The sequence below is a fragment of the Camelina sativa genome, chromosome 8 (genome assembly GCF_030686135.1).
Source record: "Camelina sativa cultivar CO46 ecotype springtype chromosome 8, ASM3068613v1".
NCBI classification, from domain to species: Eukaryota; Viridiplantae; Streptophyta; class Magnoliopsida; order Brassicales; family Brassicaceae; genus Camelina; species Camelina sativa.
In genome coordinates this window covers 23,002,655-23,025,007 of record NC_141887.1, presented here as the reverse complement: position 1 = coordinate 23,025,007, position 22,353 = coordinate 23,002,655, and the positions used below count along the sequence as shown (strand labels likewise).

General features: G+C 33.5%; 3 protein-coding genes and 1 pseudogene across 5 annotated transcripts; 2 read left to right on the top strand and 2 right to left on the bottom strand.

Moving 5' to 3' along the window:
* Positions 1-66: 66 nt before the first annotated feature.
* On the bottom strand, positions 67-4,938 carry LOC104707612 (tRNA wybutosine-synthesizing protein 2/3/4-like). 3 transcript variants are annotated; one of them, XM_087462367.1, is made up of 10 exons: positions 3,948-4,788; positions 3,334-3,724; positions 1,974-3,056; positions 1,727-1,856; positions 1,291-1,526; positions 1,045-1,180; positions 839-915; positions 619-725; positions 283-423; positions 67-245 (listed from the first exon to the last, which is right to left on the bottom strand). In XM_087462367.1, the coding sequence occupies exons 1-9, from the start codon at positions 4,684-4,686 to the stop codon at positions 329-331; spliced, it is 2,994 nt and encodes a 997-aa protein (XP_087318493.1). In that variant the 5' UTR covers positions 4,687-4,788; the 3' UTR covers positions 67-245; positions 283-328. The 3 variants fall into 3 exon arrangements, with proteins under 3 accessions (XP_087318493.1, XP_010422290.2, XP_087318494.1); XM_010423988.3 differs by having other exon boundaries at positions 67-423; positions 3,948-4,938; XM_087462368.1 differs by having other exon boundaries at positions 67-423; positions 3,334-3,748; positions 3,948-4,759.
* A 1,179-nt stretch (positions 4,939-6,117) lies between these two features.
* On the top strand, positions 6,118-7,646 carry LOC104707611 (ATP synthase gamma chain 1, chloroplastic). The gene has a single exon (XM_010423987.3). The coding sequence runs from the start codon at positions 6,336-6,338 to the stop codon at positions 7,461-7,463; it is 1,128 nt and encodes a 375-aa protein (XP_010422289.1). The 5' UTR covers positions 6,118-6,335; the 3' UTR covers positions 7,464-7,646.
* A 265-nt stretch (positions 7,647-7,911) lies between these two features.
* Positions 7,912-9,077, bottom strand: LOC147940353 (ABC transporter F family member 4 pseudogene; annotated as a pseudogene).
* A 9,334-nt stretch (positions 9,078-18,411) lies between these two features.
* Positions 18,412-19,706, top strand: LOC104707610 (protein S40-6-like). Its single transcript, XM_010423986.2, has one exon. It carries the CDS (start codon positions 18,717-18,719, stop codon positions 19,212-19,214), a length of 498 nt encoding a protein of 165 aa, XP_010422288.2. The 5' UTR covers positions 18,412-18,716; the 3' UTR covers positions 19,215-19,706.
* Positions 19,707-22,353: the final 2,647 nt, after the last annotated feature.

The window sequence follows — 22,353 nt, the reverse complement described above, 5'->3', positions numbered from 1 at the left end:
GAATCACTCAAAATGGGCATGTAACTATTTGACAAAAAGAAACTTACTACTAAATTTGGAAACCAATAACATAAAACTTGTCTTAATTTCTTCTGGATTGGTACAGAGGAAGTCAATGTCTCAAATAGTGAAAAAAGTCAAAAACTAGTTATAGCAGTTGAGATCATTCAAGTTAAACAATACAATGGAAGTCTCTTTGCACTCTTCATGTCCTTGTCATCATCATCAACTGCATCTCACATCGGCTACAAGATGGCGAATCCGAGGAGCGTACCATTTCACCTGCACAATGGGAAGTCTTTTTGCACTCTTGCCCTTGTCATCATCATCATCTGCATCTCACATCGGCGACAAGATGGCGAATCCGAGGAGCATACCATTTCACTTTCTCTATATGTTCCACTGTAACTTCCCATCTATGACCTAAACCATGAGAACCCAAAAATATATGTCCCACGTTATTCTCTAGTATTTACCCAAATCAAGATAAGAAATCTCATCATCACGCAGTAACATCCTAGTCTTGATTCAGAAACTGGTTTAGGAGTACCAAAACTGAAATTTGAAAAACAATGCTCTTTCTTTGAGAGTTTTCAATTTTGTTCATAAACTTATTACCTTCGGCTCTAGCGATATCACTTAATGTTTTGGTGACATGCTCGCCCCAACTGCTCTCATCTGAGTCCTTGACATTCCCGTGCACATGGAGTACTCCTCCCTCAGGCCTGCAAGTTCCAATAACAAGTACAGAGACATGACTGAGTTTTAAAACTTGTCTCAGATTTTATGCTGTAGGTTCTTGTTGTAAAGAACCAAGTTTTAAGAAGATTAAAATCACCTTAATGCCTGAATAGCTGTGACCCAGCTTCCTTCGCTACTCGGGATAAGACCAAGATTGACTCTGTCAGCTACCCCCTATGAATCAAAATATTTGAAACGAAAAATCTATTACTTAAGTAATTTACTCGATCCAACGATTATACCATGAACCGTATTGCCTAAGATTTAATATATGGTAAGCAGTTTGAATATCATCAACCGTACTTTGGGTGCGGTGATCCGGTTATCCCCTTCAAGAATGATACAACGCTCAGAAACAGAATTTGCTTCAAGGTTACGTCGAAGAGCTTCAATAGCATGGGGATTCCACTCACAAGCATAAACTATCCTTGCTTTTGCCCTGCAAATGTAAATTAAGAATGCATTGTAGTTGCATGCGATCCAAGAAAGTAATGGCTTCTGATTGTATAAACCACGATGTCTGCTCTACTTTTTTGGATAATGGCCTACCTCACAAGGAATGGGAGAACGAAATATCCAATTCCAGCAAACAGATCCACCACAACTTCATTTTCACAGGCCATGTTACCCATACGAAGCTTTTCTGAGAGGTTACCCCACGAGAACATACACTTCGTAGCATCAAAAGAGTACAAGATCCCATTTTCACGGTGATCAACCCATCCATTGTCTCCCACAAGAATTTCCAATGTACTATCTCTTGTACCATTAGCTTCAACTCGTCCCTGAAAAAGACACAAAATCGATGATAAGTCTTACTGGTAAGCAAATGAAATTTGGGTAAGACAGTGGTTTGTAAAGTTCTCAGCATTGTCATAACTTGTAATAAATCAATAATGTAGATTTCGAAGTGCTTCAAGACGAATAGGTAAGATATAAAGGTTTGCACTGAAAAAAATTGGTGCAAAGATCTAAAGCAACATACTTGGCGTGCAAGGCGGTTGGCACTAAGCGATCTAGAAACAGCACACCAAACTTCATCACTGATAGATCTCCAAGCTGGATCTTTAAAGGATGTTGCAGGAAGCACAACAATATCCCCAAGCCGTTCCCATCTACCAGTAGAGAAATTACAATTACTTATGAGATGGAAGCGAAAAAAACATGCACGCAATCAGATTTTACCATTTTAGTTCCCGACTATTATAAAATCAGATTTCAGGAATACTTACTTCTGTGGAAGCTCATCCAAAAGCTCTTCCGGCAGGCCTTTCTGTTTAAGTACAGATGTTATATCTTCTCTCATTCTCTGTACTGGGGATTTTGCAACTTTTTTGGCTTCAAAAGATACATTAATGAGTTTTTTAGCACCATGTTCCTTCAATAGATTCAAAGCTGCTGAGCTGGATATATCCTTTAACGATAGACCCTTTATTAGCTTATCATCCTCTGACCCTTCTTTGTCTTCGCCCAAAAGCTGCTTCTCATGGAAAAGTTCAGAAAACTTTCCTGTCACAGGAAAGCATATACAAAGACCTTTTTCGTTTGAGTAAACCTTCCTCTCAAGGTCTAACCATCCGAAATTTTTAAGTATGTCTTTGCCAAACTTTGCATACTTTCTTTCTAACTGTAGCACCCATGGTTGAGACAGAGACGTTTCAGTCTTCAAATCTGCATTGTTTTTATTCGATTCTTCTATAGAAACATCTTCAGGTTGAGGAGGAACATGATTTTCACTCATAGTCACAGATTGAACCAAGTTGATTTTCACTGGTTCACTAAACTTTGTCCCAAAAGCATAGCAAGCAGCTCCACCCCCAATGACGATGAGATCATCACCAAGAACGCTGGCTGTACTTCGAACAAACAACTCTTTATTCATGAATTCCAATCTCACACTCCTCCACATTCGGTGCTTCAGATCTAGCAACGTCAACTCTTGACAATTTTGTGAGACAGGACAACCTCCGATGATGCCAATAATATGCTTATAAACAAACATTGAGTGGGAAAATCTGCCATGAGGCCATTTTCCAGAAATCACTTCAAGTTTCCAATAACAGCTTTGGACATCAAAGCTGTATAGATCATTGAGTACATTTTCCCCATTGTACCCTCCAAACATGAATAACTGAGACTCATATGCAACCATAGCATGAGAGTGGCGCGCACAGGGCCATTGACCTTGTTGTTCAATTTCTTTCCACTGAAGGTCCTTTGTATCCAAAATGTGCAAAGAGGAAACTATCTTATCATTGCAGAGCCCACCAAATATGTATACTTTTGAGCCAACACTGGCTGCTGCATGCCGATGCCTGCTCAATTCAAAGGATTTGCATTTAGAAGAAAATTTGAGATAACAATTATCTGAAAAGATGTTAATACAACAAAAACATATAATAAACCAAAGAAACGAAGCAAGATAGACATCAACCTAAGTGCAATAAATAGGATTAATAGTTTCTAAAATACAGTTGAGAGCATCTCTGAGAATTTGAGGTTCATTTAACAAAATAAACAGTACATAGAAGTTTATCATTGGAAATAGGTCAAAGGTTTGTTAAGGAAATGGACATACAAAATGACATTTACCTTGGAGGAAATTCACTTCCAATACACCTCTGTGAGCTCCATTCACCCTTGGGTATATCGAGCCTCCACACATCATTCAAAATTTTCAAGGGATCAGCCCTTCCTCCAATTACAAACATAAAATCGCCAACCATTGAAGCTGTGTGGCCAAGTCGTGCTGATGGAAATTCATTGACTGCAATCAACTTTAAGGTGCCACATGAAGGATCGAGCAACAAAGACTCGTTTCTTCGAGCATGTCTCCCAAAACCTCCAAACCCACCAAACACAATAACCTTTTTTCGGTCTGGTTTATCTATCGTACAAGCTGAGTGTCCCCAAAGGTAAAGCTTCTCAACAGTTTCCCCGACTATGGATAATTTCGAGAGCAGTATGAGATCTTGGTGAAGCCCTGCCAATGATTTAGATACGGAAACTGGCTATCACGTTTAAAATTTGAAAGTTATCCTGCAAACCAAGTAGACATAACTCAAACTCTCGACCATAGGATACACTACCTCTAGTATAAACTAAACAAGACTATATTACAGACTGTAGCATATCCTAATCTCATTGCATTACTCAAGCTATCTACTAACACAACAATCACATAGGGATGATATAACAGAACTTACCAGGATGCAAGTCTCCATTGTTGATACTTAAATCATGATCTCCAGCAAGATTCTCGTAATTATCATCTTCATCTACATCACTTGCACCTGGATTCTTGAAACCATTACTAGTCAAAGCTACACCAAACCCATCGGTTCGTTTCCTATTCGCATCCATCTTCTCATTAGCAATATCAACTAGAAACTTCACATACTCTGGTGAAACCATCAGCTTCTGTGTATCACCCAAAGGCACCTCCATTCGAATCGAACATCTTATGGCTATAATTACCCTTTTGCCATCGCCGCAAGATGTGATTCCCGACTCTCTAAACCCAGCTGAGATAGCTACCGCCACAAGAAACTGAGCCGAACCCAAATCCTTACATTCAACAGCAATGATCAACGGCTCGAATCGGAAGACTAATTCGCTGGGTTGGTCAACTGGTGGGTCAATCTGATTTGGCTTGGAAGGGAAAAGGAGAGAAATCACCAAATCCGGATCGGCTGGATCGTGCGTGATGTAGAGCCATGACCCACCACGAGCTTTCTTCTTAGTTGAATCTTTCAATTTTGGTTTGGGTTGAGAAAGGATTGAGACTCGACCTGAGCATGAACTTGTAGTGAAGTAAGATGGGTGGTGGTTGATGGTTTCGAGGAGAGGGATGATGGGTTCGTCGAGATAACCTTTGGGAGATTTATCAGTCACCGATGAACGAATTGAAGCTAAGGTCGCAGCTTTCCTCTTCTCGAAATCCATCTCCTTTGACTTTGAGTTTCTCTGTTAAAACCCTAAACCTTTAAGGTTTCATAAACCCTTTTGAGTGGCGCTGTTAGATCCAGTGACGAAGATGACTCGTACGAAAACGGCAATAGTTAGTGCCGTTTTAGATATATTGATACGACAGTGTTTTGCACGTCAGGTTTAAGGTGTTGTGTAATTTGGATTTAGATTCGGTTATTTCCGGTTAGGTACGGCTTTCTTTACTCGGATCATAATCGACGCGAGAGTGGTGCAGACTTCGTGACCTAACTAAGTACTAGTAACTAACATCAAATTTTTGTAGGTGATGAAGGTCTTTGTGTCTTATTATATATTGAAGTTGCTTACACTTTGCATTATCAATTTATCTCGCACTTTTGTTTTTTCTTCTAAAGTTTCGTTTTTCACTAAAGATATCGAATTCGATGGATCACTATATTCATTTTACTTAAGTGATAGGTAGTCAATCCAAGTTAGACTGCTCCCTGTGTTGATATTGTAATCTTTGTTCGATTGAGATTTTCTAAATTATCAGTCGAGCAAAAGGTTCATATTAATACGGGACAGATTTAACGTGGATTGTCTCCGTTAGCCCTAAATATGATTGAAGGTTTTTTCCATCAGGTACTGTAAGCATCGAAGGTTGATTTGATCATTTACTTGAAAAGAAATAAATAGAATGTTATTAGATTGTTGGTGGTATTTTATGGCGATGAATTATTGAGTTTGTCCACATCCATAAGAAACTAAGCTTAGTAATAATAATAAAAGAATGTTTGGTGGATTGTCAAAAAAAAAATGTTTGGTGATGGAAATAGGACAAAACATAAGACTAAAATCTTGTTCATAGCAAGGTTGAGAATTTTTGTGGTTTCTATGATCATATTAAGCATATTCCAAGTGCTGGCTAAAAACAAAGAAGCATATTCTAAATATGTATTGTTTCGTTTCAATTGTAGTTTGACAAAAAGAAAAGACCACAATTTTATTTTGATGAAAGTTAATTTTTAAAAAAATATATATTTAATTTGATGAATAAAATTTTATAAATTTCTATGTGTTGTGTATAGAATTTAATTATTTCAATGTAATATGCTTATTGAAATATTCTGGATTTTGAAGCAATTAACAAAATCAAACCAGATAAAACTTCCACTTGTAAGGAAATCTGATTGGTATATATGTTTTGTAACTGAACCAAAACCATACCAGATCAAACCAAACGAATTCCGAATTACACTAATTTCATTTCTTCTTAATTAAATCAGATATTTTCTCTCATTGGGAGAGAAACACAAATCAAAACTCATAACGCATAACATTGGTTGGCTGATAACCAAAGAACTAAGATATAACCACACACACAAAACAGGAAAAAAATAAATTGAAGATCTCGAACTATCCACTAATACAACGCCATGTCAACAAAAGAGGATCCCACCATTGGGAAGACAGACTCCAAAGACTCAAAGCCTTATCTCCAAACCCAATCTCATCACCTTGTCTTCCCTCCACTCAAATCTCCTCCTCTCTTCTTTCTTCCTTCTTCTTTCATACAATCAAAAGAAACATAGATAAGGTTAAGCCAAAACAACAAAAACAAAAGAACAAGAAAAAAAAAAAAACTTCTCTCAGAATCAAGAACAATGGCTTGCTCTAATCTAACAACAATGTGGGTTTCATCAAAACCATCTCTTTCTGATTCCTCTTCCTTATCTTTCCGATCTGTTCTCAACCCACTTCTCCTCCCTAACCACACTACCTCTCCTCCTTCGAGATCTTCCTCTGTTTCACCGATCCAATCGTCTCTTCGTGAGCTCAGAGACCGTATCGATTCCGTCAAGAACACTCAGAAGATCACCGAAGCTATGAAGCTTGTCGCTGCTGCTAAAGTCAGGAGAGCTCAAGAAGCTGTCGTCAACGGACGACCATTCTCTGAAACCCTAGTTGAGGTTCTTTACAACATCAACGAACAGCTTCAAACCGATGATGTCGATGTGCCTTTAACCAAGGTCAGACCGGTTAAGAAAGTGGCACTCGTTGTCGTAACCGGTGATCGTGGATTGTGCGGTGGGTTCAACAACTTCATCATTAAGAAAGCAGAGGCTAGGATCAAAGAGCTTAAAGGTCTTGGTCTTGATTACATAGTCATTAGCGTGGGCAAGAAGGGAAACTCGTATTTCCTCCGTCGTCCGTACATCCCCGTCGACAAGTTCCTTGAAGCCGGAACTTTACCGACGGCCAAAGAAGCTCAAGCTGTGGCTGATGATGTCTTCTCTCTGTTTATAAGTGAAGAGGTCGACAAAGTCGAGCTCTTGTACACCAAGTTTGTGTCTTTGGTCAAGTCAGAACCCGTGATCCACACGCTACTGCCTCTATCGCCTAAAGGAGAGATCTGTGACATTAACGGGAACTGTGTTGATGCTGCGGAAGATGAGTTGTTCAGGTTAACGACGAAAGAAGGGAAACTGACTGTTGAAAGAGAGACTTTTAGGACACCAACCGCTGATTTCTCTCCCATCTTGCAATTCGAGCAAGACCCTGTTCAGATTCTTGATGCTTTGTTGCCTCTGTACCTTAACAGTCAGATTCTTAGGGCTTTGCAGGAGTCGCTGGCTAGTGAGCTTGCAGCTAGAATGAGTGCAATGAGCAGTGCTTCGGATAATGCATCGGATCTTAAGAAATCGCTTTCTATGGTGTATAATAGAAAGCGTCAAGCTAAGATTACTGGAGAGATTCTTGAGATTGTTGCTGGAGCTAATGCACAGGTTTGATTTGTTTGGAACTGTCAAACACTTTTTTATTCTCGTTATCGTTTGTATAATATATAATGGTAATCTCTAGAACAACCCCTTATAATCTTTTTTTCTTCATATAATCATGCAATTACAAACAAAGTGCGAGGTTGTATCTATTTTGGCCTTTCATTGGATAAATTGATGGAAATCTTTGTTGAATATTTTGTGGATGATGAGCCTTTTTGTAGGATCCTTTTGAAGGAATAAGATTTGTTTTTCTTGATAGTTGAATCCTATTCAATTGCTGTTATGAAGGATCTTAACTTAGTTAGGCATAACAATGCATCATTCTTGGTTTTATGATTCAACTTTAACCAAAGGAGCTATCTTATAAGCAAGAAATTGATATGGGAGAAGCTGACCACTTAGGTGGACAAAGAGCAATGGGGATCCAAGTATGGGTTGTGTCAATTACATACTTGTATCATAAAGGAAGAAAAGCAAACGACAAAAACGAAGAAGCTAAGAAAGATGCATACTCATCTGCAACTCGAAGCTCCCGAGTAATCCCTTTGGGCAATATATCTATACATACACAAAACCAATTTAGAGAACCGTAAGAAGAAAAAGGAGACGTCGTAAATCTGATACATGTTTACATAGATAGCACATAAGAGTCCCCATGCCACGTTAAACGTGAAGAGAGCTGGAGGAAGCAAAGCCATTTTAAGTTTTAACTAAGTATATATATATATGGAGAAACATTCACCAAAATTTAATAACAATTTGAGAAAGTTTTGAACCAAAAACCCCTGCAACAACAGCCTGAATTTGACAATCAAACAAGAGTCTTATAATATAAAAAGAGTTGAAGAAACAAAAACATTAGCAGCAAAATTGAGATTGAAAGAGGAAATAGAAATTCTATATATATTGTTCAATAATTATAAAAAACAAGAAACAAAGTCTTATGAAATCATAAATTGATCCAAGACATCCCCTTAGCGTCTCAATCTCAATAAAGTCACGATTGTCCATTGTAGCCAACTAAGTACTCATCGAACTCTGTGGCTGGCTTCTGTATTCTTTAAATGTACCTCGGAAGAAAGTCAGTGCTCCGTCTTCTACAACCCAAATTTCACTCTTGTCCTCACGGTTACAGACACGAGATACGAGTCTGGAGTCCTGACTGACCAACACAACTCCTCCTCCGAACCGAGCAAGTGAATTCGCCAAGGCATTTATAGTTGGCATGTCCAAGTGATTAGTTGGCTCGTCAAGAAGCAGAATGTGTGGGTTGGACAATGAGATGGAGGCTAACACAACGCTAGCCTTTTCACCTGCAGACAATTGTAAAAATGAAGAGTGATGGTGACGAGGGAGCCCAAACCTCATCAGTTTCAAACGCAACGCAACTTCTTTACACCATCTCCTTTGGTCTTCGTGAGGAGGATAAAGAGGAAGAAGATAATCATATGGGGACTTTATCATTGGTAACTGGTCAACAAAGTGCTGAGAGTACCTGCCGATCCTCAGGTTCTGGCTTCTTCTCACTTCACCCTCAGTTGGAACTAAATCTCCCGCAAGAAGATTCAATATACTAGACTTTGCAGCTCCGTGAGGCCCAAGTATCGCTACTTGTGTCCCCATATTATACGTATATCCACATGTGAGATAACCAAATCTGGCATGTTGATGCTAACATCGATCAACTAAAGAAGAGGACAAGGGGGATCCCTTGGTTCTGGAAAATCGAGCTCCAACGTATAAAAACCGTCGTTTTGATCTCTTGGTAATAATGCCATCGGCTAACAAAAATAAAAAAAAAATAAATAAAAAGTTAAGAATTTTTTTTCCTATATGTATATGAAACAGACATAAATCATATCATCACCAAGCAAGCCAATCGATGATTTGAACCTAGCTAGCCAACAAATTAGGGTTTCTAGGTTACCTAAATTACCACTATACATTTTTTGGTTTCCGATTCCTAAATCCTTTCAACAAAAGATCTAGCCAAATTTTGAGATGCCTAGAAGAAGAGACAAACCTTGAAGAAAACGAAGACAGAAGCAGAATAATATTGTTTTTTTTTTCGTCGGTAAGCAGAAAAAGATATTGTTAAACTCTATGTTTTTTCTTTCAACCAAACGTTAAATTAAAAGATAACTCCAAAATTGATTACCCAAACCGGAGAGTAAGAGTTTACAAATGAAAATTCATAAACTAAAAATCTTGAACAACGAGCAAGACAATTTACCCTCACATTTGACGCTCGCGAGATCTGGATAAGAGTGAAAGGATAATCTGAGGGAATTGAAATCGTCCAACAAATTCGAGAAGACGGGCCAATCTTCTAGGGACTGCACCATCGCGACTAACTCTAAACAATATGACTCAAAAGTTTGACAATCAACACCAACCGCCAGGAGGGACTCCATAGCCCAAATCAAGGCTTGTAACTCCGAATGTAGTGGTGTAGAGCTGCGTCCCAGGAGTAGCGTCGTATCTTCACTATTATAATACCACCACCCCAAAGCCACAAAAGGATCTCAAACTTTCTAGTATCTATCAACCTGACATCGAGGAGAAGGATCTCGTACCTCCAAAGTTGACAAAGAATCCAAGTATCTCGCAGAGAAGGATTTGGCCTCCTTCCACAATAATTTATCATTTGCCGTCTGATTTATAATATCAATTGGCTATGCCTTTTTTCCCTGAAAAACTTTTTTATTGATGTCTTTCCAAATTGACCATAAAATCTAAGGTAGGCGGTAACATATATCCGAAATCCCGGATTGGGATGATGCACACCAAAAAATAAAGTCTAAATTCGAGTACACTAAGCCGTAGGGGAAGCCATCCGGAATTAACAAAACCGGAGACAAATCCTATACCATCCGCGAAAGGGAACACTCAAAAAGAGCATGATTTATGGTCTCCACCCCTGAACCACACCGTTTACACATAACATCGCATCAAAACCCCGGTGAGCAAGCTGGTCCATCATGCGGAGTACCAGAGGGAATCTGCTAGAAAAAATGTTGAAAATTCAGAGGAACTTCAAGTTTCCAAGCTTGTGCCCAGAGGGTCGTGCACGACGGGCCGTATTCAACTTCCGTGAATAATTCCCGTGCTAACCAATATCCCGATTTGACTAAATACTTCCTGGATTTAGTATAATGCCATATCAAACGATCCAATTTAAATGATTTACTAACTGTCAAACTCCGAATAAGCGAGATATCCGCCGGATCCATAAACTCCTCAAGAATAGGTAAATGTTAGTCCCTAGTGACTGGATTAATTAAATAGTTAACCATCAAATTAGGATGTAGCAATCTCACCCTACCATTATCTAGTCGTGGATGATGATCTGGTACCCAAGGATCACGCCATACCGAAATATCACATCCAGACCCTACTGCCCACCTCGCCCCTTGCTCCACTAGTCCTTTAGTTGAATAAATACTCCTCCAAGCAAAAAAAGGAGAATATAGTTTTTTGGCCGATATAGGATGTTTAATCCTAAAATATCGACCACACATCACCCGAGCCATTATGGATGTTGGATAATGAATTAACCGCCAATACTGCTTATCCAACATCGTGTCATTAAATTGCTCTAGAGCACGAAAACCCAAACCCCCTTCACATTTGTCCTTACACATTTTGTCCCAAGCTACCCAATGCATGCCTCGGGCCTTATAATTAGAATTCCACCAGAATTTTTAGATGTTAAACTCTGTGTTTTGATGAAGAAAAGAATAAATTCATAAACCCTTAGGTCAATTATTATATAAATTAGCGCGAGTTGAATTTTATTAATAATGTCAATTGACGATTACCATAAAATTACAAAAACTAAACAGTTTTAAAGAAATTTATACATATATATATATATATTCATAAAATTCAAAATTATATCATTTTTATTTTATTATTTAATTTAAGTTCTTAATTATCCAAATAAAAAGGAATTGTTAAAAAAAATACTAAATTCTTTTACCAAGAGTTTTTACCGAAATAAAATGATACAAAATAATTTGATTACCTTCTCTAGGTAAAATGGTACTTTTAGTGTAATTTTTATTTACAAAATCTATTACATTATCAGTAATTAGAATCCAAAATTCGATTTTGTGGTGTATATATTTTTATTTTTATCTACTTGTATTTTCTCTAATTTTTGTTGAAATTCAAAAATTGTATAAATATTTCACATTGATACCAAAAAAAAAACATAGAATATCAAAATCAAAGGTAGCTCAAACTATCAACTGTAACACCCAAAATTAGAGGTAAAAAAAAAGAAGCAGATTTTGGGTTAAACTGTTTAATTTGAAAAGTTTGGAATCTGTCTGACTTCAGGAAGATTCTGAACGAATTGAAAAGTTTGGAGCAGAATATTTAAATAGAAAAAGTTATGGACTAAAGTACAAAATCGAGAAATGTTTGATGCCCTCGAACTCTTGCTATCAGAAATCGTTTTGGGTAATCTGAATCTTCTGAATTAATTGGACATCATTAAATAAATAAATAAAAATTATAAGCATGGAAATATATGAATTTTAAATAATTCAAAGACGAAAATAGAAATTAAATAAAACAATTGAAACATACTACAATAATATTTACAATACAATATTAGAAAACAAAAACCCATATATTAATCTTACATATTTCAAACTAAAAAAAAAAATCAACAAAATTTTTGGTTAATAAAAATAAGAAATTTTACTTTCTCATCAAAAAAAGGTTTTACCAATACAGTAAAGTTGAAAAAATAACGGTGTTTCAAAATATGAGACGATCTATCTGTTTATATAGAAGTCACAATTTACCTTTTTTCTTTTAGAATTAACAATAAAATAGAATTTTTAATTTGAATTTATCTATCTATGTATATATTCCTTATTAAATTAAAGAATTAGTAAAATTTATCACTCTCCACGCTAACCTTTAGTGCCCTATTGCAACGACAGTTTTGTTTTTCTTAGTAATCCATTTCTTAAGGATCCTTCTCCGCCATAACAAGCATCCCGAGAAGCTTCAACCGGAGCGTCTAGGTCGAGTAAACAACATAAATGGGCCTGAAGAATATGTTCAGTAAGGCCTAAAGAGGACCAATAGATTCGATATATTAAAAAGAAAAACTTGCATCATCTTCTTCCTCTTTTTTTCCCCTTTTCCCTCTTTCCCCACTTCCCCCCTTTCCCCCATTACGAGATTAAGGTCGTGAATGGTGACGCCATAATAGTGTGATATTTACTGTTGGACTATGCAAATTATAAATTGTTTTCAATCACATAATTATACAAGTGCGGGACGTTTTTTTTACCAAATGACGCACTTACACAAAAATATTTTAATATTATTATTTGTTTGCCTTACATTCATTCCCGCAGGTAATGCTTCAATCCCGCAGGTAATGCGGTTTTATACTTCTAATTAGGTGCACTTATTAGTGTTTAAGGGCGGTTTTCAATTCTTTTATTTTCTGAAATTTTTAAAAATTTGGAAAAAAAAAATTGAGTATACATATTACTTGTTTTTTATACAATCCTACAGATATTAAATTTAATATATATTCTCTCTGTTTTTTTTACTTGTCATTCTAGACTTAAATTTTTGTTTCATATTACTTGTAGTTTTGTATTTACAGTGCAACTTAATGAATCAAATTTTCAATTTTAACCCTAATTTTTAGCTTATTAATTATTCATATCAAATGCAATAGTGTATTAATGAAGGATAAAACATAAAATTTAATTGTTTTCTTTCTTAATATGTGTGAAATTAGCTAGAATGACAAGTAATATAAAACAGATAGAGTATATATTTGTGTGTGTATAACCGTATATATTGTTTTCAAGGTAAAACAACATCTTTACAATTTTATTATTGACAACCAAAAGATTTTCTTATTAACAATACCGCTAATATTTTTTTCTCCAATCAAACATTATTTCATATCACTTATTTTCTATAAACCGCACTTGTCCCGCAAAATACTTTTCATATCACTTATTTTCTATAAACCACACTAATTTTCTAATACTTTTTTCTCCAATCAAACATTATTTCATATCACTTATTTTCTATAAACCGCAGTTGAACCGTACCACACAATAAAACCGCTTTACCTGCACTACCAAATACGTTGTTACCAAACACCATGAAAAAACTGAAATTAGGCAAAGACTTTAGAGTTAGAACACTCTCTCTAAATGCTTTTCTCCCTATGCTCGAGAGCCTCATTTTGAACTCGGTTAGATTTGATACTCCTCCGGGTCAGATCTGTGTGTTCTTTAAATTTTTGGTTGCTTGTCCTGTCTTGTTTTCACTAGAGCTTTTTGGTATCACATGGGATCTGTGGAGGTGGGGAGGAGTGATTTCTAGTCCTAGTCTTATAGTCCTTTGGATTGTTAATTAAGGATATTTATAATTAAAGATATTTATATTCTGCTGGTTGACCTCATAATGGATATGCCTCATACTTGTTTACATAGGTGCAGAGGGAAGCGGAGGGTTAGTTGTGAGAAACATAATGAATCTCCATTTTTTGGATTAACCAACGAACAAAAAATGCCCTTTAGACTTGTGTGGGAAAAGCCCTTTACTAATCTAATTAATAGAATTTTTTTTTTTGTCAAGCTTTAGATATAGTCGTTTATGCACAATTAGTAAATATAGTCTAAGTCTCTTTGCACAAAAAAAACAAAAAAAAGTCTAAGTCTCTAAAAGTCGCCCCAAATCATTTTCTTCTTTTGATTGTTTGTGTGTTGTTGAATTGTATAATATGCAAACTATGGTCCAATTAAATTTTAAACCAAATTAGTTAAAATAGAAGCTTTTACTGTCATTTTAATTTATTACTAGATTAGGACCCGCAATATATCGCGGAACAAATTATTTATAACAAAAACATTTAAATTATAAATTGTATTTGTTGGTTAAATATGTTATAATTATATAATAACTGTTAATTTTATGGTTTAAAGTTTAAACCATATAATACTGCAATATAATTTATTTTTTACATAATATTTATTAATTAATTTAATTAGATATATCTATTTTAGGATACCGAGAGTGTTAACAAAATAATGAAATGATGTTTTACCCGTTAAGGTTGTAATCATTTACATTTTATAAGATTGACGCTTCTTATAAAGTTTAAATATTTATAATACCTGGAATTTTTAAAACGGTTGAGTAATTCTCATATTTGAAGTTTCGTAAAAGTTTAAATATATTATTAATATTTTAAAGGTCTTCTAACTTTTTTTAAAAAGTTGAAATATTTATAATATTTATACTTCTTATAAAGTTTAAATATTTATAATATTTGAAACTTCATAAACGTTTAAATATTATTAATATTTTTAACATTTTATAAATTTTAACTTTCTAAAAAATATAAAAATTATAATATTATACTTTTTATAAAATAAAAATATTTATAATATTCAAGTTTTTAAAAGTTTTAAATATTTATAATATTTAAAATTTTAATAATCTTTAGAATAAAGAACCGGAATAAACCAAATAATTTTTTTTTAAATTTGAATGCCTGATAAATCAAGCTTTCTACTCATTTTTATTATGAATCATTTTGGTCTCTTTTGTAGTATGACTCTGAACTATTACCCAATTTTTTAGGCAAATGTGATATTGTACCCGTATTTTTTTATTCATCTATTGAGTAATGTATGTCCGTTTTTAAAATTTTATACTACATCAAATGCATGAAAAAATCACAATTTTTATTAACTAAATAAATTATAGAATTATTCAAGATAATTTAAATATAAATTCAAATAAAAATGAAAGGGAGTCATATATTTATGTTTGAATGAAGTAGAAAGATTTCTTTATTTTTTTAAATCTTACTTATAATTAATTTTGAAATTTTTGGTAACTAATATTAAAGTCAATGCATTAAAGCAAAAACTTTCCAAAAATTATTTTTAAGCAAAAACTGCTGCAAAAATACTAGTATAGATTCAACATAAGTTTGACATCACCACGTTAACAGTAATTGTTTAGTTCTGTCGTAAACATTAAAGATTATAGTAATTGTAGTTCCTATCATTTCAAACAAATTGTTTGAAGATGTGAATCTTTTTCGTTTATTTTTTAATATCTTCATCTATAAACTTTTTCAAATTTCTTCATTGAAAAAGCTATGTCAAACTAGGGAAAAATAATTATATAACTCGTACATTGTTGTTGATCTGTTTTTATCTCTAAACTCTAATTTTTTTTTTTTACCTTATTTATTCAGAACTATTTTGTTGTTAATATGATTTTTCCTACGTGCATAAAGTTTAAGGGCCTCTATTCAAATAAGTAGCTCGTAGCATAGAAGCTCTAAGTTCTCTCACTCATACAACAAAGTACATTAACAAGTTCTAAATATAAAAAATAATTAAACTGATTGTCTTTCGATTTTGGGGGAATCCAGTTTTGTACTGGTATAAATAATGAATCTTTAAAGGATATGCTGCAAAAATATCTATAATTTTGGGGCGTATAACGAAAATATACCATACGTTCTAAATAAACCGCCGAACCCACGAGAGCATTGAGACAGCTGACAAATGGCTTGTCCAAAATAAATATGATTTTACCCCCACCAAATCCTTACAGCTAATAGTAATTTAGTTTACATCAAACCTCTCGAAGTCGATTAGATATATAAACAAACTCTTCCATCAACACAATGTTTAAATTAAACAAATTTGTCGGATTAGAGACAACCAAACTAGTCAATGGACTTTTACATTAATGTCTTGTTATTTATTTTGGATAAACCGAGTTGGTAATAATAGGAGCATACACACAAGGTTCTTTAGCTAATGCAGCAACGTAACGACTTGTCATCGGATGCTTGTGGAATAATACGTAAAACACAAGTACTCTACAAAATTTGCAATCATATTTTTTAATGAGTTTGTTTTACTATTGTGTGCCAGTATTCAAAATATAACAATTAGACTATTTTAAATGAGACGTCTCGTTTAGTGTCTTAACAGAGAGTAAGATTATAGAAGTAGATACATGAGTATGTGTGCCTAATCTTTTTGCTCGTTTACCGGAATAATTAAAAGAAGCTTGTGTTGGTGTGAGAGTGAGAGGAGTTTTTTTCCTTTTTAAAAGGATAAGAGTTTCTGAAACTAAAGTGTATGTGTACTGTGTAGGGTGATGTGTCCACATCATTCTCCACTCCTCATCATCTAATTTAATCTCCATCTAAAGATTAAATTATAGCTAGGTTCCATAACCTTTTTGGATTAACCAGAAAGTTCTGAATCGAAGTCTGTAATCTTCTTGGAATCGGGACCTGAGTAAGAATTAAAACGGTTCCCTTTGAAGGTGCCTTTGAACCTAGCTAGAAGACAAAAGTTTCTCGATCCGTTTTGAGTTACTGACCGTAACTTAGTCGTTTATACACAATGAATAATTAAGTAGAGTGTAAGTCTCTAAGATTTGCCCCAAAATGTATATATTCCTTGAATAGGTATTTCTGTGGCTGTGTGATTACTTAGAAAGAACTATACGCAAACGATGGTCCAATTAAACTTTAAACTAAATCAGTTAAAATTATGTAGAAGTTTTCTTTGTTATTTTAATTTATTACTCATTAGTATAGGTTTGACATTACTACGACATCTATATATATTTTTGTTACGTAAACAATATAGATTATATAGTTCTTATAATTTTTTATTTTAATTTATTATTCATTAGTATAGGTTTGACATTACTACGACATCTATATATATTTTTGTTACGTAAACAATATAGATTATATAGTTCTTATAATTATTTCGTAATGATCACATCAAACAATTTGTTTCGACCTTTGTTATAATTGACGTGAGACCATTTTTTGTTTATATATTTATATCTTTCATCTCAAAAGCTTAGTCAAATACTCAAATCTCTTAATCAAAAAAAACTTTGTGAAACTTAAGGGAGAAAACCAATTACATAACTCATACATACATTACTATTACCACTTTTTTAGTTTTCCAATCATCTAGAAGACTAGAACCACATAAACATCGTTTTTCGAAAACATTGGTGACCTGTTTGATATCTCTAAGCTCTAATTTGTCGTTACCTTATTTGTTCAGACATATTTTGTTGTTAATATGTTTCTCGTACGTGCTCTTATTTTTGCTTACATGACTTTGTCTTGGTTGACAAAAAATGGATAGAGACATTGTCTTGACATTTTTATGATAGTTTAATGTATCTATCTATGTATATATTTCATTATTATTTTTCCTTAGAAGTTAGGACAATACATAAACTTAGATTCTTGTTGCAATGATGCTGCAGTATCACATTCTTATGTCAATTATTAAATAACCCATTCGTATCTTATATGTATCAGTGTATCACAATCTTATGTAATACGTATGAACCTAAATTATCACTAGTATGTTTTGTGTATCACGCTCTTGTAATAGTTTTCTGTTTCACATGTACAGTAAATAAAACGATGCACCTAATTATTGAATGGTACGTAAATTGAATGCAATATAAGAAGAGGTGATCTCTCTCTCTCTCTCTCTCTTTCTTTTTCACGTTTTGGATAAGAGATGGTAAGTAAAACTCTAATCAGGTAACGTCATTAAAGACGCTTTTGAGTTAAATTTAATTTCGTCCTCTTATTTTTGGGATATTCATCGTGAATTCTATTAAATTTTACCAGAAAAAGAAATTTAAAAAGTACATATAATTTGACATAAAAGCTAGTCTTTTCATATATAGTACAATGTTTTTGTCGTATTGTATGAATCAGACTCTGTCAATGATTTGGCAGGTCTCAGTAAGAAAATAGTACTAAAGGCTACTTACTCTTTTAAAGTTGTAGTAATGCAACTGTTGATTTTATTTAACTTTTTAGGAAGCATTCTTTGAGGTCTTTAAAGCACAAATTATTGCAGAGAAAATAAAGAAGAGTACAAAAATTATTACACGTTTTGGAGTTTTCCGAAACCCTCTATCTCGTTGAGTGGCTCTTGTAATCAATCTTTGAAGCTTTCTATATATAAGACTTTTCTCTTTCTCTTTCATTTTGCCAACAAAGAGAGATGGTTTAATGTTTATTTTGTGATTAGATCTCTTCTTTCACATTTTTATATATTTTCTCACTTAACTCAAAACCAACAACAACAACAACAAACACTTAAAAAATCAAAAATTAGTAGTAAAAGGATTTGTTTATTAACTCTACTTATTATCATCTGGTGCTTTGATCTTTCTCACTCAATGGATTCAGGGGGAAGAAGTAGGGTACATAGTAGTAGAAGGGTTCCTTCAATGGGAGTAGAAGGGGATGAAGAGTTTCAAGAAGAAGATGTGTGGTCAGTTCTGAGAGAAGGAGAAACTTCAGGTCTTGAAATGAAAATACCCAAAAGTCATTTCTCTTCCTCATCTTCTTCTTCATCTTCACCGTGGAAGATTCATAGAAGCAAGGACGTCTCAGGGGTGAAACAGTCATCGGCACCTATGAATGTCCCTGATTGGTCCAAGGTTTATGGTGGTGACTCAAAGAGCAGCAAGAAGAGTAGTCATTTGTGTTCTCATGGTGACGACGAAGATGATGATGGTTGCATGGTTACTCCACATGAATGGGTTGCAAGAAAGCTAGCAAGAACACAGATCTCTTCTTTCTCTATGTGTGAAGGAGTTGGAAGAACACTTAAAGGAAGAGATCTAAGCAAAGTGAGAAACGCTGTCTTGTCAAAAACTGGTTTCTTGGAGTAAGTAGGATTATAATATCTCATTATCATCATCATCCATGTGCATGGAGGAGCATGAATCCCATAACTCTTGTTTAACATTATCATCAACATGAAAAACTCAACTTTATGGTATCCACATCATCATCATTATCAATGTCATTGTCGTCATCATCATGTGGGGATCACTATACCAAGAGTCTTTTGTTTAATTTTTTTTTCTTTATTATCGTTATTATTAATATTTCAATGGTTATTTACAGTAGATAAGTATCATAGTGATGATGATGATGACTTGTCAGCCCCATGCATGGGTCCCGTTTTATTTATCTTCTGTTGGTTTTTATTTTGTTTCCATTTGAAGCTTTTTTTTGGTATGATCTTTTAATTAGAGAGTCTAGAGAGAGGCATATCCTTTATAGTACCTTTAACTAGAGCCTCTTTGATTTCTTCACCATGTTTCGTGAAAGTTTTTGTATGATGTTATATATATAAACTATGTACCTCTTTTTGTCAACATTAGCTATATATGTCTATCATCTGATAATATATATCAATCGTAGAATGAGCACGTAGTTCCTTAGTAATTCATGTGTTTGACAAATCTACTAACAAAAAGTCATTAACTATGTCCAATTTTCAACCATATCATCAACCGATCGATCTACATCATAATCCTTCATCGAAGGTGTAAAGAGATATGCCACATCTAATTATATTTATGCCTTTCCCCAACTACATGTACTTACAACAAGAGCAACAGAAATTGGTATTGTCCAACATAAGAAATATGTTAATCACTGGAATAATGCCAGTTATAATAGTTTTTTTGTTTTTGTTTACAATTAGACTTAAATATGCCATTAGTTACCAGTAACTTCTTTGTGGAATCTACTAGAGCAACTTCATATGTGGAACCGTGAGTTGTTTTGTCTCATGGAAATATATTTATATGGTTTATAAGTTACGAAGCATATATATAACGTCGTTAATAATAAAATACGTTGGAGAGTTACTGATATCATCATCAGCTCATATAGTTGGTATAATGTATCAGCAGCTCATATAGTTGGACAGCTTTCTTTATATTTTCATGATTTATACTCACAGTGACAAACCCGTTGTCATCTGGAATGGGTAGGATTGATTTATATAGACTCTTCTCTTCCACTTGATTTTGTTACAAGTCTAACCGTATCCAACTTCTTCACACGTGCCTTGCATTCTTTCTTGAGCTAATTCATTCCTATACGGTATAGTATACCTTCTTGTTCTGCAAAACGCAATAGACTCTTTATTCGCATCTTATTAGTATCTAAGAGTCTGAATGCATGGTAATATGTGTTTGATTTGATACCATATATTGTCGAGCTAAGCAGAAAACTAAATTTCATACTTTGAATTTTGGCCCAGTAATTTCCACATAAATATAAAATATAAATCACTCAAAAGAAAACAAAGACGAAGAGAGGGCTAATTGGAGAAGACATAACCTCGAATAAAAGGAAAAGAGGGATAATTGGTGATGTTGGAACAACTAAGTATTTGATAACCTAATTATAGAATTTTAAGATTTTGTAAGTATATATAAGTTTGAACTAAAATAGTTTATTAGCTTCCAAGAGTTGTAATTGGAGAAGATATATAAAACAAAAAAAAGAAGGCTAATTGGTGGTGATGCACAATCAAGTGTTCAAATACATTTTTTTTTTTAATGAAATATAACAATTTTGTAAATTATAATATGAACTTAAGTAGGTTTTTGTAATAATAAACTCGTCAAAACATTGTTATGCTCCTATAATCATATGCATTTATTAGCTTTAGAAAGTCCGATATTGGAGTTACAACGACATAATAGGAACATCCTCTATAAATATATATCTTGAAAATCCATACACATCAAGTTCTTTTCTTTAGAAAAAAAATAAACTCAGGAGCTTCACCATTACCTGTTTGTAAAATGATATGGGAGAAAAAGAATTTTGGTTGCTGATATTTTCGTCAATAAAATGAAACGAAAAGAGTTTGACGTTAAATGCATATTCGTGGGCTTCTGAAAAGTATGAGGTCCGTATCAAAAGTAATAATTGCATCTATATCATCATCATTTAACAAGAAAAAAAAATGGTTAGAAATGCAAACTTAACGTAGGCCTCGTACATGGACTGCACTTCATCTCTTTTTGTAGCAAATACTCATAATTTAATTTATTATTATTATTGTTATTTTAAATGTTGTTCATATGAGTCATATGACTGTTTGTATCAAAATTGTTGATTGTTTTTAGTGAATAATTATCCTAAGATATATTCAATAAATTTACTTGATTTGGTATATTGATTTTTCAACATAATAGTCTTATATGTTGAAACAAATGTATGTAATAATGAACCTCTTACAAATGTGATAATATTTTTTTAGATTTACGTAACGTAAGAAATATTGACAAGATAATAAAACAAATAAAACGAATAAAGAAACATAATAATGTTGTAGAAAAGGATTTGACAAAAAGTAAACACTAAAAATAGTGAAATACAAGTATTCATTATTGATGACTAGCTACAAATGGCATTGAGGATCGACATAAGCAATTAAGAATAATATGATGTTTATGATAATAATTACAATTGTTATCCAAAATACTAAACTAACACACAAAAAAAATTTGGTTATAACATTATTTTTTCAACACAATCATTAACTAAAGTTTGAAAAATCAAAGTTTATAACTACAAAAATATATTAAAAAAACTGCTTTGTGTTCTTGTTATTACTTACCACATCACTCTTGAAATTAGTACGGAAGATGAAACTGTATAAAGTTTGACGGAAGATGATAGAAACTAGCTTATGTATTTTTTTTTTTTTTTTTTTTTTTTTGTCATCTTATATATGAGATGAACAAATATAGTATTATGTTAAAAGTTCAAACCATTTAATGGAAGTCCATATTATTTTTTTACGACCAAAATAGAATTCTATATATGAGAATCAAGTAAAATTTAAAAAAAAAATCAAAGTTTATAACTACTATCGTATTCCAAGGATGAAATAGCTAAGAAATTTGATATTTCTTGTGGTATACTCAAAGATAATATAAGATAATCAAGTCAACAAATTTTTCTTCTTCTAAATAGGCTTTAACAGTCAAATTTCTT